This window comes from Notechis scutatus, chromosome 8 (genome assembly GCF_049901735.1).
Source record: "Notechis scutatus isolate UNSWTSFEM ecotype Mainland chromosome 8, rNotScu1.2, whole genome shotgun sequence".
Lineage (NCBI taxonomy): Eukaryota > Metazoa > Chordata > Lepidosauria > Squamata > Elapidae > Notechis > Notechis scutatus.
Genome location: NC_142016.1, coordinates 21510096 through 21527151, shown reverse-complemented (window position 1 = coordinate 21527151; position 17056 = coordinate 21510096). Strand labels below are relative to the sequence as shown.

The 17056-nt window shown below is 43.4% G+C and overlaps 2 protein-coding genes across 5 annotated transcripts in view; one reads left to right on the top strand and one right to left on the bottom strand.

Moving 5' to 3' along the window:
- Nucleotides 1-692: 692 nt before the first annotated feature.
- Nucleotides 693-7282, bottom strand: LOC113421185 (phospholipase A2 inhibitor and Ly6/PLAUR domain-containing protein-like). The gene is made up of 5 exons (XM_087970371.1): nt 7150-7282; nt 6130-6246; nt 3172-3324; nt 1741-1884; nt 693-976 (listed from the first exon to the last, which is right to left on the bottom strand). The coding sequence occupies exons 1-5, from the start codon at nt 7199-7201 to the stop codon at nt 828-830; spliced, it is 615 nt and encodes a 204-aa protein (XP_087826497.1). The 5' UTR covers nt 7202-7282; the 3' UTR covers nt 693-827.
- A 2196-nt stretch (nt 7283-9478) lies between these two features.
- Nucleotides 9479-17056, top strand: part of XRCC1 (X-ray repair cross complementing 1) — a 20904-nt gene continuing 13326 nt past the window's right edge. For 2 of the 4 annotated variants that reach the window (XM_087971071.1, XM_087971070.1), the window contains exons 1-9: nt 9479-9631; nt 11492-11584; nt 12647-12754; nt 13355-13513; nt 14674-14754; nt 14869-14986; nt 15369-15490; nt 16137-16260; nt 16746-16974. In XM_087971071.1, the coding sequence (XP_087827197.1) occupies nt 9581-9631; nt 11492-11584; nt 12647-12754; nt 13355-13513; nt 14674-14754; nt 14869-14986; nt 15369-15490; nt 16137-16260; nt 16746-16974 (1085 nt within the window). In that variant the 5' untranslated portion in view covers nt 9479-9580. Of the gene's footprint in view, nt 9632-11491; nt 11585-12003; nt 12142-12646; nt 12755-13354; nt 13514-14673; nt 14755-14868; nt 14987-15368; nt 15491-16136; nt 16261-16745; nt 16975-17056 lie in introns of those variants that run through there. The other 2 variants (XM_087971072.1, XM_087971073.1) reach the window with 2 other exon arrangements.

Sequence of the window (17056 nt, the reverse complement as noted above, 5' to 3'; positions counted from 1 at the left end):
AAAAGAGGAATGCTTCCTTGTTTAAAATCTAAAAGCCATTTCACATTTTCTCCAGAACAAATGACCCCATTCTCATTGGGAGCAAGTCCTGGTCATCTAAACTTTCACTGCAGCTTGGCACAGAGGGTGGGATGCGGGAGGACAGCCAAGCTGGATGCCAAGATTGCAATCATTCAGAACCACCTCTTCAAATTGCTTTTATTTCCAAGAGTAACAAAATGTGTATTTTTGTACATGTATAAGGGGGTGGAGGTTCATTGTGAATATGGGGGCAAGCAGGCTTCTTAGCAGCAGTTCCAGGTGCTGAGAGCCTTCCTTGTAGGGTTTAGTTTTCAAGATTTTGGCCACTATTATATATCTAGGCTTCTCATATATGTATATATTCACATTAAAGGGAGGAAAAGAATAATAATTATAGATTGCATGTATGTGTATGATGTATATGGTGATTTCTTTGTAGTTTTGTTCCTTTTTTTTCCTATTCTTTTTTTCCCCCTTTGTTGTGTTTATTTATAGAATGAAACTATAAGGAAAATAAATAAATATATGAATGCAGTCCCAATCTCTTCACTTTTATAGTCAGGGAAATGAGAATCCTATTTAAGAGGAGGAAGGAGCATTAGGTATGCCTTAAGGGTTTTTTAGAAAAATACTAAAGGTGAGATATAAAAAACACCAATATACATTCGTGCTGGTTTTTCATGCTGTTTATTCATTACATTCAGTAAAGGAGATAATATCAGGCCCACATTCCCAAGCTGCAAGACAGTGAGGGGGAAAATCTTCTGAGGGGTTTCTTTGGAGGCCCCTTATCACCAGGGCCTCTGTTAGGTGCTGTTGGCTCTCACGGCTGGGCTGCACTCAATTTTCTTGAGGTGAAAAGTGATTCCCGCAGAGTAAAGGTCGGTATCCACAGGCAGAGCACATGCTGAGGCAGAGCTGCAGCCTCTGGAAGCAATCGTCATAGAATCGTCACCTGGGGACCAAAAATTCAGTCAGTTAAAGCAGAGGTCTCCAACCTTGGCAACTTTAAGCCTGGAGGACTTGAACTCCCAGGTTTGCTGGCTAGGGAATTCTGGGAGTTGAAATCCGCCAGGCTTAAAGTTGCCAAGGTTGGAAACCCCTGAATTAAAGGGTTCTTGTGGCATTCAAAAGGAGAGCTGCCAGGTTGCCTGTTCAAATTCTATCTCGGCTATCACTCCAAAAGGTTTGGTTGCAGGACCTGGGTATGTCTAGCTTAATGAAAAGAAGGACTAGGGAGGACATGATAGCAGTCTTCCGGTATTTGAGGGGCTGCCCCAAAGAGGAAGTCAAGCTATTCTCCAAACCACCTGAAGGCAGGACAAGAAGCAACAGGTGGGAACTAATCCAGGAGAGGAGCATTCTAGAACTAAGGAGAAATTTCCTGACATTAGGTGTTAGGACAATGGAACAACTTGCCTCCAGAAGTTGTCATGGAGGATTTTAAGAAGAGACTGGACAGCCACTTGTCTGAAATGGTGTAGGGTTTCCTGTTTGAGCAGGGGGTTGGACTGGAGGACCTCCAAGGTCCCTTCCAACTCTGTTATTCATGTTCTGAACAACAGTCTCTCAACTGTTTTGTGGAACCGACAGGGATAGTATCTTGCATACTCGTCATAAACCGGGCCTTTTGGCTGGGTTCACACAAGACACTATAGCTTCTTGTTGACTTCTGTGTATGACCTGGTGTTGACCCCACAACATGAAAATGAAACTTACCAATAGTCATGGTTCCAGATGTGGTTATACAACGATTTTCTTCTCCTACGCAGTTCAGAGAACCGTCCACTTCGCACTGATCCAAGCCAACGCCAAAGCATACTGGGCAGGTCAGCCCATTGAGGGTGGTATTTTTAGCAGGCACTACAAAGATTATGCCATACAGATGTAGGAGAAGGAACACCAGAAAGAGGTGATAACAGACAGTGTTCCTAAACCTTGGCAGTTGGAAGGTGTGTGGATTTCCACTCCCAGAATTCCCCAGTCACAGTGGGGTATTAACCATTAAGCAGACTAAGCAGGTGCTTAGGGCACCAGGCCCAAGGGGGGCACCACAAAGTTGAGAATATAGCTACATTTGTACAGTATGTACAAAGGAGGGAGGCACCAAGGTTTGTCTGTGCTTAGGACACCAGTGTGCCTTAATCTGCCACTGCCCAGCCAGCATGTATGGGCTCAACTCCTAGAATTTTCTGGCCAGCATGCCTAAGGATTCTGGGAGTTGATAGCAAGGATGAGCCACTCAGTTAGGTAAGATCAAGGAAATAGGAACAACACAGATTTCAATAGACAGCGTTGGAGGCGAGGTGAATTAATCTAGGGTAGTGTTACGTCCATGCAAGTGCGGACGTATGTTAAACTCAGTTTCCTATAAAAGGGGCTGTCAGCTGGGAGCTGGATGTTGGTTTATTGCGACTTCTTATCTTGAATGAACAGTGCTGCTAGAATCTAACTGCTCGTCTGCTCCCACTTGCAACTTTGCAGGTAGCAAAAGATATCTTTGGTTAAGAGACAGAAGCTTTTGTGAACTGCACAGTTCCTGGAGACTTTTTACAGAATATTGGAAATTGCAAGTGAAATTTCTCAGCGGGATTCATCAAGAGGGAGGTCCTTTGAAAATGCATCGAAATGCTTCTCCATGTGTTTCCTGCCACCTTGATGTTCATCAGCAAAACTGATGTTCACTTTGAAATCGGGATGCTCCCCTTGGAAATCCAAATCTTAGATCTTCCCTCTTAATTTTAACAAAACCATGGCTGGCACATTAGGAATGTTGAGGAATTAAGTTTGAATTTTGGCCTATGGGGTGTTTGCATTCCTCATTTCCTTCAAACCTTTTCTATGAATTGCTAGCATGAAATGGTTTTATTTCTCATGTCCATGGCTTGTTTTAATCTGGTGTTTACAATGAGGGGGGTGGTGTGCCACTCCGAGCCAGCTTTGACTGGAAGGATGTATAAACCATGTTCAATTAATTGTTTAAAAGGCTTAAATTTTGAGCAGAGTTGGACCTGATGGCTGTTGCAAATGGATATGCCAAATCAGGTAGAAAAAGAGTACATGGAAGTAAGCAACCCCAGTGAAAATTTGGGGGAATAAAGATACCAACTTCAGAAACTTTAGTTGGGGAGAAGACAAATGGTTCCTTACTGTCTGACTTTTTGTTGTTGCACAGGTCTCCTTGGCAACAGTTGATGATGAGCCAGAAATGGTTCTCAGAGTTGAAGGTGACACTAACGGATCCAGCCTGGCAGTCTGTGCGATTAGAACAGAGTTTGACAGTCTCTGTGGTTTTATTAGACACTGGTGAAGAAGATGCAGATAAAAGAGGTTTGGTTAAATTAGGTAACACCTTGCTGAAAATTTATTTGGTAAAATGACTGAAAGCATCATCAATTTCCACTGCAAGCTAACCTGGACGATAACACCCAAAGTTGCTCTTTTTTTTCTTTCTTTCAAGAGGCAACTGGACTTTCTGGATTTTCTTTGAAGATGTTTCGCTTCTCATCCAAGAAGATTTTTCAGCTCTGACTGAAATCCTTCCATTCCCCACCAATCCAATCAGAACTGAAGAAGCTTCTTGGATGAGAAGCAAAACGTCTAAAAAGAAAAAAGAGAAAGCCAAGTTGCCTCTTGAAGAAAAAAACAAGCATTTTTGGGACAACCATAATCTGGATGACTGAGAATCTCCATAGTCATCTAGACAGTGACACTAAGTGGGAAAAGAAGGATGGGAGCAGGGAACTCTGCCACTTGTCTATTATTTCTCCCACCGTCGGGATGGGGAATAATGGAAATTATTCCTCACTGTATCTGGAAAGCACACATTGAAGAAAGGGGCCGTAGTAGCCCCACTGCTTTTTTGACCCTTCAAAGCTCAGTACAGTATTCGGAAACTGGAGAGACATTTCTGCTTTTCTAGATTCAGAATAATGGGGTTCTAGGTATTCAAAAAGGAAGTCTAGCGATGATCGATTTTGAAGGAAGATATATGGGTGGTGCACAAGAATATAATATGCTTAATTTGAATATTTAGGCACCCCTTACATAGGTATATATTGATTTCTATTCCACTTCACCTCTGTAATGCAGATATTCTATGCCATTATAATACTTCCTATACCGATCATCACAGATTGGGGGCATGAAACACAAGGGGATGTGCAAGACTATTCATTAGGGTACCGGAAGAAAATAATAGGATATCTATTGTTATTTATTTATTCCAATCCTTTAAAAAAACTATTTTGGGGAATATTTACATATTCAACTAAAATGGCCTCCCACCTCAGTCAATCGATCAATCTTTGGTCATTAGACCAGCAGAACTGCCCATCTCATGTTAATGACTCTGAGTGGCTAGCAATATTTGTGTTTGTGTGTGTGTGTGTGTGTATGGAAAGGCAAGGGTTTTTCTGTTTTCATATAAATAAATAATATAAATATAAATATAAATATAAATATAATATAAATATAAATATAAATATAAATATAAATATAAATGTATGTATGTATGTATATGTATATGTATAGATATATGTTTTTGTTTGATTGTATGAGTTGTTTTTGTTGTAGCACACAGATTCATCTCCAGGCTTCTGTTGTGCGGACACAATACAGAAGCCTGATGATGGTAGTGAATTCTGTAACACAACTAAAGCAACTACGAATCACAAACATATACCAAACTTAGAAACAAAATATATATATATATATATATATATATATATATATATATATATATATATATATATATATATATAAAATATAACACACACACACACACACACACACACACACACACACACGTTACAAAGCTGAAGAGCCAGCGCTGTCCGATAACATCTCTGTGGTCATGTGGCCGGCATGGCTAAACACCAAAGACTCATGGAACGCTGTTCCCTTCCCACCAAAGTGGTCCCTATTTTTCTATTTGCATTTTTACTCGCTTTCGAAGCTGGGACAAGTAATGGGAACTCACTCTGTTACGCAGCACTAGGGATTCGAACTGCTGATCTTTCTGATCGACAAGCTCAGCGTCTTAGCCACTGAGCCACCATGTCCTACCCATCCCCAAAGTTTGGTGACAGAACCAGGTGTCAGAAACCTTGATGTTGTTGTTGTTAGTTGCAAAGACATGTCTGATCTATCACAACCCCATGGACAACATTCCTCCAAGCCTTCCTGTCCTCTACCTTTTTCTGGAGTCCATTTAAGCTCACCCCGACTGCTTCAGTGACTCCATCCAGCCACTTCATTCTCTGCCTTCTCCCCTTCTTCCATTCCCCTCAATCTTTCCCAGCATTAGGCTCTTCTCCAGTGAGTTCTTCCTTCTCATTAGGTGGCTGCCAAAGTATTTGACTTTCATCTTCAGGTTTCATCTTCAGGTCAGCAACCTTATGGAAGGCCAAACAGCGTTGGGGCCAACTGGACCTCCATAGGATATTATAGTTCAAAGGGTGGGCAGTATGTTTTGCAATGTTTAAAATATATAAAAATGCATAACTGTGGTACGTGTCAAGCAATTTCAACCAAACTTGGTACACAGATGACTTACTCTCTGGAAACAAATACTGTGGGGGGTAAGATACCCCTAACACCCCACGGGGGGGGGGGGTTGATCTGTGAAGATACAGCCTAGAGCCCAGTGGAGTTGCCATGGTAACAGCTTCACAGTACTCCACAAGGGGGCGTTTGTAAGGGGACCTGCCTGCACCGCTAGGAGATCCCCTCAGGACCTACATCACACAGATCACAATCAGGGCTCAGGGAGAAGTTGCCCTTGCAATCGCTTCTTCAAGAATTGTGGAGAAGTTAATGGAAGGAGGGAGGACAGCCCATGCTGCACTGACATTGCCGCTTGACATCTGCCATTCCTGTCTAATAGAGGATTGGGATAAAGAAGTACCCAGGCAACAGCCGGGTTATCAGTTAGTGGATCAATAAATCAATATATTGGGAAGACCTTCTCCAACGTTTTGGTGATAAGATTGCCCAGTTGAAAAAAATTTTTTGGAAACCAACCACTCTCCCATCTGCTCTTCTGGGAACTTAGATCTCTTAACTCCCTCTGCTGGTTCAAAGCAAGTCTTGAGATCTTTTACTCACACAAGGCATTTATTCCTACAGCAGAAAAGCAGGTATCTTCAGTCGCTTCACAGGTGCGGCTCATGCCAGCGCAGTCTGCACCTGGACCTCTACAGGTCACACAGATCAAACAGGAACCTGGAGAAAACAACAGAGATGAGCTGTGGCTTATTCAATAACCTATGATGGAGAAACTAGGCTTCACTGAATACATCTCATGGTGCGGAGTGGTGTTTCTTAACCTTTGTGTTCTTAGGATTCCCCCTTCCTGGTTTTAAAAATGATGAAGACCTTTCAAGGAGCTTTGGCTTGCATGGGTTTTATCTTTATTGATATTTACCATATGAAAATAGATACATTTTTAGAATAGTTATTGAATCATGTAAAAGCAGCAATATTGAACCCATGAGATCTTAAATAAATAAAAAAAATTCATGAAAAAAAGATATTTTTAAACAAAAAAATGGGTTTGAGAGGTCTGAGAGGTCCTCAGCTGGTGTGGAGAAACCATAGATCACAGTTTCATCAGAATGAGAAGATGTAGGAAATCCAATTAGAGTTCCTGGCCTTCATCAAATGAGGTTGTCCATCTTTAGTAGCCCCTCTTGAATCCACACTCAGAATAACAGAGTAACAGAGTAGGAAGGGACCTTGGAGGTCTTCTAACCAATCCCCTGCTCAAGCAGGATCCTCTATACCATTCTAGACAGGTGTCCAGTCTCTTCTTAAAAGTCTCCAGTGATGAAGCACCCATAACTTCTGAAGGCAAGCCATTCCACTAGTTAATTGTTCTGTCAGGAAATTTCTCTTACTTCTAGGTTGCTCCTTTCTTTGTCTAGTTTCCACCCATTGTTTTTGTCTTGCCTTCTGGTGCTTTGGAGAATAGGTTGATCCCCTCTTCTAACCTATGGCCTCTAGAGCAAGGTAAAAATATGCAAGGATACAAGCACACCTCCAAGAATGGATGCATCCATCTTGCCTTTACTCTAGTTGTAAAGCAGAAAGACTGCAGTGCCCATAACTGGCTCAAAGCAAGCTTACCTTGAGTTAGGAGTGTAGCCAGAAGGAAACTGAGGCTGGACAAAGATGCCATGATGTTGAATCTTGTAATCTGCAGATCCGTAGATTCTGAGGTGGAAGCTGGGGAATATATACTGGACCAGTTACATAAGGGGGAGGGAGGGAGGGAGGGAGTAAACAGGATTGGCTTGAGAGGCACTAAAAACCTGGGCAACCCCCCTCTGCTCTCTTCACAGCTGATTTCCTTGTCTGCTGATGGCCTCAAGAGGCCCCTTTGTGTGCCAGGTGACTGTACGCCCCTCGCCAAAAGGAGCACAACCAACATCATTTTCTGAAATGTCTCTTGTGGTTGGCAAGGGAGGGAGCCAAGGTGTTGCGTTTTAATTCAGGGAATATAAAATGAAAGCCAGAGAAAAGAGGAATGCTTCCTTATCTAAAATCTAAAAGCCACTTCACATTTTCTCCAGAATGAATGACCCCATTTTCATTGGGACCAAGTCCTGGTCATCTAAATTTTCACTGCAGCTTGGCACAGAGGGTGGGTGGGGGAGAACAGCCATCTGGATGCCAAGATTGCAATCATTCAGAACCACCTCTTCAAATTGCTTTCATTTCCAAGAGTAACAAAATGTGTATTTTTGTACATGTATAAGGGGGTGGAGGAGGTTCATTGTGAATCTGGGGGCAAGCAGGCTTCTTAGCAGGTGCTGAGAGCCTTCCTTGTAGGGTTTAGTTTTCAAGATTTTGGCCACTATTTTGCATCCTGATGACTGGATAGTCCTAGGGTTGTGGCTAGTTATTCCCAGTTGGAAATGGCCGGTGTATCCACGGCATGATCCCTTCTGTAACTGCCCATTAGGCAGTTCAAATTGTCACTTTTTGCACTGGGTGAATAAGTTCAATGTAAAAAGAACTTCTGGGTATATAAAATTTACCATGGTGTTAACCAACCATGAAATGGCTTCACACCTAATAAAGGGATTCAAACAAACCCACATCTTAAGCATGGTGGTTAAAGAAATTCCAAGAGTGTCTGAATCCAAAGAGATGTAACACTGACTTCTGAAAAAAAGACGTGTGTTTCTAGACCAGGTTTGGAGAGGAAATAATATTACTGCTGTAGCCACACTACGCAATAGGATGCTCCTCTCAGACTTGAGCATTAATGAACGGTTGCGAGGTCCCAAAAGTCTCAACATTAATTAAAATTCAAAAACATTATGACTCCTATATTGGGACATTTTGAGATCACAGCATCCATTTTAAGTTATCAATTATGATTTGCTGATGGTTCACCCAATATACTAAACCTGAATAAAACAAACCACATTTTAGTGTGTGTCCCTATAACAATTTTAAAGGCATTCTTGATTATTTTCAAGAATGTGAAATCTAGGATTCCCAAACTATGACTTGGATTCTTCTAGGGGGCACTGCCCCACAGCTATAGCAAAATCTGTTTCATCTGGAAATTTGGAATGGGAGGGAAGGGTCAGGTTTTAAAACACCAACAGCAGCTGATGTAAAAACTATGGTGTCCACCATCCTTTTCCAACCAGGCAACCTTCAGATACGTTGGATTCCAACTTCCCTAGCATCCAACACCGCTTTTTAAATCCAACATTGCCAGGATCAGAATAAATCAATGAATAAATTAATTTTCTGTCCCTGTGGCAGTTTCTCTCAATCTTTGTTTCTGGCTGGGCAATTCTGGGAGTTGACGTGCATCCATTTTAAAAGTTGCCAAGGATGGGAAGCATTGCCCTATGAATTTTTTTTTCAGAGGATTTTTTTTTTACTACTGAATAAGCAAGCATATCGATACTAGATTAATAACCTGACTCATAGAAATAATGCATTGCTACTTTTGTTGGTATTCATTCAATTTTTAAAAAATAGTTGTTACTTATGTGTCTTTACAGAGATAAGACCACGTTAGAGATTTCATTTCACCAACTAATGGTTACAAAGAGTGAGTAAGGGTTGGGAAATCCCACTCAGTGTTTTTCAAACAGGGCCACTTTATTTGGCCTTCAACTCCCCAGAACTCCTCAATACGACTATGTTGGCTGAGGAATTCTGGGAACTGGAAGTTCCACACGCCTCAAAAAGCGTTCAAATTTTGAAAATCTAACCCCGCGCAAAAATCGTATGCGCAGAAGGGAAGAACCGCGCTTCGGCGCCATGGCGTCACGACCGAAAGGAGCGAATGTGAGCATGCGCCACGACATCCCAACCCCAACCCCCTGACTCTCCCGCTCGCTCTAAAACCGCACGGCGTTTTTTTTTTTTAGACAGACGTCGATTTGAGTTTGCGCGCGGAGACGCCAAAGGGCACAAGTGGGAGGGACCATAGAGACGAGCGTCCGGGAAGGGTATAGAGCGCCCGTTTCCGGCGCTTTGGCGGAGTTTTGCCGCCGGGTGACGGCGGGTGACAGAAAGTGGCGGGGCGATGCCGGAGATCGAGATTCGACATGTGGTATCCGCGAGCAGCTCCGACACGGTAGCGCGGCTTCCACGGGGGCGTCGTCCTCCGCTCGGGGAGCAAGGCAGCCGTGGGGGGAGGCGGGGGAGAGGGAGCTGTTAAGTTGTGGGATGGAGCCAGCCATTGTGAGGTGGCGTGGGCGGTGGGGAGTTGGATAAGGGGGCGGCCGGGCCTGGAAGAGCCTCCCGGTGGCTTCGGGGGTGGAATGGGGTGAATGGGAAACCGTACAGACTAGGGGTCTCCAACGTTGGCCACTTTAAGCCTGGAGGACTTCAACTCCCAGAATTCCCCAGCCAGCTGGCTGGGGAATTCTGGGAGTTGAAGTCCTCCAGGCTTAAAGTGGCCAACGTTGGAGACCCCTGGTTCAGACAATGCAGCCTGCATTCCTTATGATACCTAAACCAGACAAAAGCCAGAATGGCTACTTTGGGCTCCAATGTGTTGGGGGGGAACCCAGCTAATGGTCAGTCAGGATGGATGGGGAAACTGACCATTGCCTGAAGCATTAACTTGGATGATTGGTTTCGGCATCTGGGATTTTTCCAAGAGAGGCCACTGGACTCCACTTCTAAAGCTTCTTGGATGAGAAGCGATGGGGAAACGAAACAACCACTTCATAAGCTCATGGCACAACCTAGGAGAATGAACCCATCAGGATTCGATTCGATAGTCCATCTTGATTTGAAAGATAGTCCATTAGATGGATTAGATAGTCCATCTTCATTTGAAAGACAAAGGCCGCTCTTTGGAAGACAGCGAAGTCCGCATTTTGGACAGAGAAGGCCGCTGGTTTGAAAGAGGGGTCAAAGGGGCCATCGGTGTCAAAATTGAACAGAGCTGTCTCAACAGAGGGGGAGGGATACAGCAACATCTATCTCCAATCTACAGCGTACTTTCAGCTGTTCCGAGAAGGCTCCACACCCATTTGCACCCCCATGAGCAAGATAAATCTCCAAGGGGCCTCAACGACTTGCTGAAAGAATGCAAATGTCCAGCTGCCTGCAAGGAGTATAAATCCTTCCGTTTCCCACCATGCAGTCAGAGCTGAAGGAGGTTCTTGGATGAGGAGCGAAACGCCTTCAAAGAAAAATCAGAAAGTCTAGTTGCCTCTTGGAAAAAAAGCACCTTTGGGATGAGAAGCGAAATGTCTTCCAAGAAAACCCAAGAGAGTCCAGTTGCCTCTTGAAAAAGCACCTTCGGGACAACCAAGATAGATTGAGACTCTCCATAGACATTGAGCATGTAATAGGAATAAACCATTGTGATCCCCTCATTTAAGGGCTTGGTGTGTTGGATGGACCTAATCAAAAAGACACAGAGAGGGGAAGAAGAAGAAAGGGGGTCATAAGAGAGAGAAAAAAGGGGTGTCTGCGAGTCTGAAGCACCATTTTTTCTAGCTTCCCTTTTGGGGAATAGGTAGCTTAGGACTGTCATAGTACAGGCAGTCCTCGATTTAGGATGACAATTCAACCCCATTATGCTGGATTAGGACACGTTTGACTGAACTGGGTTTGAGATGGTCCATTTTGCCTGTTACATGAAGTTAGGCCATCGCATTACTGTAAGCCAGAATAGAGCTCAGTTGGGTTTCTTAACCTTGGTAACTTTTAAGATATGTGGGCTTCGATTTTTCCAGAAACTGGCCGGGAAATTCTGGGGATTGAAATCCACACATCTTAATGCTGCTGAGGTTGAGAAATTCCAGAAAGAGAGCAATTGTGCTTTCTGATGGATTTAAAGTGTGCTGGGTAAATCCAGTCCATGTATAAGACCATTGGGGAACGAGGAAAGGAAAACAGGATAAGGAGTAAAGAATAGGATGGAATATGGATAGGATTGTTTTCTTGCCATTGATGTAGCCTCTCTTCCTGTCCACAGACGCATTGTGCTGAGAACCTGCTCAAGGCTGACACCTATCGCAAGTGGAAGGCTGCCCAGGCTGGGGAAAAGCAAGTCTCTGTCATATTACAAGTGAGTTTCTGCTAATCCAGAGGTGGGCAACTATGACCCCTTTATGACTTGTGGACTTCAACTCCCAGAATTCCTGAGCAAGCCATGCTAGCTCAGGAATTTTGGGAGTTGAAGTCCACAAGTCATAAAGGGGTCATAGTTGCCCACCTCTGTGCTAATCCCTTGGTGAGATTTGTCCCCAACACTTTCTGCAGTTGTTGGAATACTTGCAGTATGACAACTTGCTGTAAGCATATTTATACTGTTACAGATGTGTATGTATAAATTATAGTTCTTCAAACCCAATCCTATCTATGTATGTATGTGTGTCTGTCTGTCTACCTATCATCTCCATTTAACAACCCCATAATCCCTTGCAGGGTGGAATCTGGGCAACTGAATGGAGCTCGCAGAATGTTTTAATGGCCAGATGCCCTTCCTGTCACCAATGCGGAGTTTTGTTCAGCAGACATATTCTTAGTGTGTGCCCAAAGAGAAAAATATCTCACAGCCTCCTGACTGTGAAGCGAGAACTCCACCTCTAGGCCACCACACCACTCACATGTATATGTATGCATGTATGTATATATATATATATAACAGAAATAAATGCTTTTCAGGTAGTATTTAGAATTTCTTCATAATTTTCCTATTGTAGTTAATCATGGTTCTGCAGTGCATTACTGTATGCTCAGCCCTCCACCAGTCTCCTCAAAATCAGCTACTGTTAAGATCTTAGCGAAAGCAGCAGCTGGAAGAGGAACACCTTGCTGTCTTAGATAATCCCTGTCAGTCAAATTGGATAATGATGACTTTGGTCCTGATTTAATTATTGGATAGTTTTATTTGCTGTTTGCATGGCCCATATACCTGGTTGGGGCGTATTTGTTTAAATCAATATCCAACTGTTAAGATCTGAGCTTATAGCAGGGCTGTCAAACTCATGCCCGGTTTAGCAAAGGGGGAAAAAGTCCCAATGCGTCATGTGACGCCACCGTGACGATGTGAGTTTGGCACCCCTGCCTATAGGCCTCCTTTCCTGCATTTTCCACAATCTTTTACTGTATTCTCCTTCCCTCACAGTTTGAAAAAGAGGAGCAGATTCACAGCATTGATATTGGCAATGAAGGCTCTGCCTTTGTGGAAGTGCTGGCTGGGAGCTCTGCCTCCTCCAGTGAGCAGAATTATGAGGTGAGTGAATTCGGTGTCGTCTGAGGGTTGCCATCACAGCATGGAAGTGGTATTTGTGTGTGTGTGTGTGTGTCTTCAGTGAAGGGGGTTTGGTGTTACTTCCTTTGTTCCATTTGAATATGTACAGTCACAATTGGTAGGATTCCAGCAATGTAAACCAAACATCATTTGAATACAGGTGTGTGTATGGGGCTCCATGCAGGCTGACTGCTTAGCAGTTTAGGCAAAGCAGTGTCACCTGTTCTGGGTGTCAAACTCGTGGTCCACAGGCTGGATGTGTCACCTGCTGGCCACACCCCATCCCCGTTTTAGTGGGGGGAAGGGGGAAAAAAGTTGCGATACAACACATGGCAATGTGTTATCGCGAGTTTGACACCCCTGCACTAGAGGCACAAGAGAGACCCTGCTTTTCCCCTTGTATTTAATGTGTGCAACACTCTTCCCTCAAAAGCCCCAATTGTGATTTGATGTTCTGTTGCTCGCTCTCAGGCAGTTTGGGGAGGACTCTTCTGGATTAAGACTGGAATTTAGTGAGAGATGTACTTTCAAAAAAAGATGTGTCTCTTGATCTCCATTGTAGTGCTTTCCATTCCACCTCAGGTGCTGTTGGTTACATCCTCCTTCATGTCTCCCTCAGAGAGCAAGAGTAGCACCAACTTGAACAGAGTCCGTATGTTTGGGCCAGATAAACTGGTGAAGGCTACAGCTGAGAAGAAGTGGGACCGAGTTAAGATTGTTTGTACCCAGCCGTATACCAAGGTTTATATTTTGGAAACAAAATATAGGGGATGCTGGCTGGAGTCTGTCTTGGACTCCTGCATTTATTTCTTCCTCAGAGGTTTGATAAGGAGCTGGTACTTCTTAGCATACTCTTTGCCAATTGTGTTTAGTATCAAATGGGTTCCCTGCCTTCTTATAACTGCATTTCAAAGGTGAGAGAGTCATCGTTTTATATGTAAGAAAAGAAGTCGATCTCAGGCAGTTTTGATGATTATCTGGCAAACAGAAATTGTGAATATTAATTTCTTCTAAATGGGACTCCAAATTTCTGGGTATTCACCTTTCTGGAGGCGAGGTGAAGCTCACTTCCAGAAGTTCGCAATTATGCCTTTTCTAGATGAAGGTCTCTAGATAGCTGAACGAGCTAAAATCTCATTGGTCCTTTTTTATAGCCTTATCTTGTGAATGTTTACTCAGAAATAAAGCTTGCTGGCTTCAGTGAGACTGATTCCCATGTATATAATTATTGAATTGCAACTTTACAAGTGGGCTAACTTCTCTCAAAAGAGCACTTAAACTCTAGGATCAAAAAAGGTATAACAGTTATTAGCCGTTTATGTTAAGCAAGATTTATCCCTAAGGCAGACTGGCTCATGACAGACCCAGAGTTGTCTCGTGGGGTCATCTCAGAGACGACGAGGGATCGGCTCATGCTGACCTGGCCACACCCACCCAGTCAGCTGTGACAACCAGGCCATGCTCACCCTGGCCCCCAAGGGCAAACAGGATCCTGATACGGCACCTGTGGGATTGAGTTTGACACCCCTGCCCTAAGGCATGCTAGGAAGAGAAAATGGCAAGCTCTCAATAGGTCAAACCTTCCTGTTGACTTATTAAGCCCACCAGGGCTTAATACTGGCAATGAAGGCTCTCCAGATTTCAGTGTTCAGATTTTTTGGAGTTGGGAATTGTAGAAGTTGTGTATGTCCCTAGAGAAGGCTATAGTAATGCTAGTCTTACTTGTTTCTAACATTTATTAGCCACATAGATTTATCTGCCTTCTATTTTAAAACTGGTTTGTGTTCCACCTCTGGAGGGAGAGTGGTCTGCCCATTAGAGAAGGCAGTTGGCATGCACAGAATGACAAATTGTGGCTGTCTGGTTTGCCTAAATCTGAATCCTCTTCCTTCTCTCTTCAGTCTCTGGCTTATGGCCTTTCCTTCGTGCGGTTCCATTCTCCTCCAGACAGCAGTGAGACACATTCCAAAGCGGTTTCACCGGTGAGGATCCCTTGAGTTACATAATCCCTTCCAACATTGATTTGTGATCCTGTATTTTACCACACTTCTTTAAAATCTGGGCATCTCGTTCTCTTTTTGTTCCACCCGCATCAGAAGGTCACCAAATTGGGCCAGTTTAAGGTGAAGGAGGATGACAGCAACTCCAGCTCTCTGAAACCTGGTGCTCTCTTTTTCAGCCGTGCCAGCAAACCTCTGGTCTCCCCTCCTAAAGGTAATTCTCACAAGTGTTTTTATCCTACCTAAAAGTCATCCAAAGATCACAGTTACTATTTCTCATCCCAGCCAACAGCAGGCAATAATCTTTCTCTGTTGTGACTTAGAAGCTGATAATATATATGAGATTTTGCTCTTGCAATGCTCTGTCAACACTAATTGCTATTATCAAATAGAATCTGATAAAGTGAGATGTTACCTTCTTCATTGGCCGTTCTTGAAATGGAACTTTTTTTCAGCTGAAAATGTCCGTTCTGATGCTTTATCTGCTCTTTAGCGTTTGCAGTGTTTTTGCCATCTGTAGACATCCACTTTGAGACTGGTAACTGATGATGATGATGATGATGATAAAATAATAATAATAATGGCTATTCTTGCAGCATCTCAGAATGACCAGCCTTCGCCCAGTTATGCTGCTGCCTCACTACAGACCAACAAATCTCTTTCTCCTGACTCTTCACCATCAGCAGTGGAAAAGCCCACCACCAAAACTCCACCCAAGGTAAAGAAGAGAAAATTGAAGCCATGCGAGTGGGCAAAAGCAGTCACATTCCAACCTTTTTCCTTTTAATTAGCTGTCCAACTGAGAAACAAACAAACAAAAATCCTTGTTTAATGACCACTCATTCAGCAACCGAATGAGTGGTGCTTATAACTGGCCTTCCTAGCTGCAACTGGTAACAACGTCGCCGTTGATTGGAGGAGTTATGTCGTTGCAGTTCATCCTATGCTCATGTGACCTCTATTTGCAACCTTCACAGTCAACGAAGAAACTGGAGGAGGTTGCAAATGGCCACCATGTGACGTTGCATAAGTTGCGAAATGACAGCAACTAGAAGTCATAAGTTGGTATGGTCCTATGATGATGTGTTTTTATGACCGTGTCACTTAGCGACAGATTCTGTTCCCAGTTACTGTTGTTAAGCAAGGACTATTGTACTTCCATTCCACAATCTTACTGTGTCGCCTCTCTAGGCACAGGAGCATGGACCAGAGCAGCATTAGGGGTCCTAGAATTATTTGCAGCCAATCTTAAAAGGATCCTTAAGCCTATATATGTCTTAGAAGTAAATCCAATGAAGTTGGGAGAAGCTTCTGTCCAAGTATTTTAGGATTAGTTGCAGCCTTAAGTTTTTTTGTCTTTGCAGGAACCCACCCCAGTCAAAAGGAAATTTGAGTTCAGCAAAGAAAATGCTGGCCTCTCATCAGCAACCAAGAAAGCTAACCCTGATAAGTCCCGCGTTACACACCCACCTTCCAAAAAACACAAAGGTGTGTGAAGAAAGGAGGGAACTTGCAAGTTGAAAACTTCATGCAGTACACAACATTTTTTCAATTCATCTATTTATTTAATCAATAGTTTGTGTGGCCAAGCGTCTCCACAAGTGTCTCTGAGTGGCAAACAATGCTAAGATAAGATGAAAGCAGTTGTACAAGCAATAGCCCTGAACCAAATATTTTCAGCACGTTAGAGACTTTATCCTTATTACTATTATATCTTTATTAGATTCCAGAGTCAAATATTAAAATGCAAACTAGCATAAAAGGAAAAGGAAGCAGCAAAACAAATTTAAAATAACCCCAAAAAGTATTATTCGTTTGATGTAAATATTTTTGAGCACATCACCTTCTTGGAGTTTGGATTTCTAAGCCTTGACTGTTACTGTTACAGGCTGGGTAATTTACATCAAAGAATGAGCAAGGATTGCCTTTTCCATCTTTCCTAACCTTTGCATTTTGTTTTTGTTGATTTGCAGTCTCTCTCTCCACGTCTCCTCCCCAGAAGACGCTGCCTTTCAAAAAAGCTCTTCCAACGCAGTCTTCAGAGGAGACAGCCGCCAACGGGTCTTTCCAGCAACTCCTACAGGGTACTGTCTTCGTGCTGAGTGGCTTCCAGAACCCCTTTCGCTCTGAATTAAGGGACAAGGCCTTGGAGATGGGGGCCAAGTACCGTCCAGACTGGACCCCTGACAGCACTCACCTCATGTACGTGTCTGGTACCCAATGGGTCTATTCTCCTAAAGCATGCATGCACCCCCACAACTCCCTAAACCAAGGATCTTCAAAC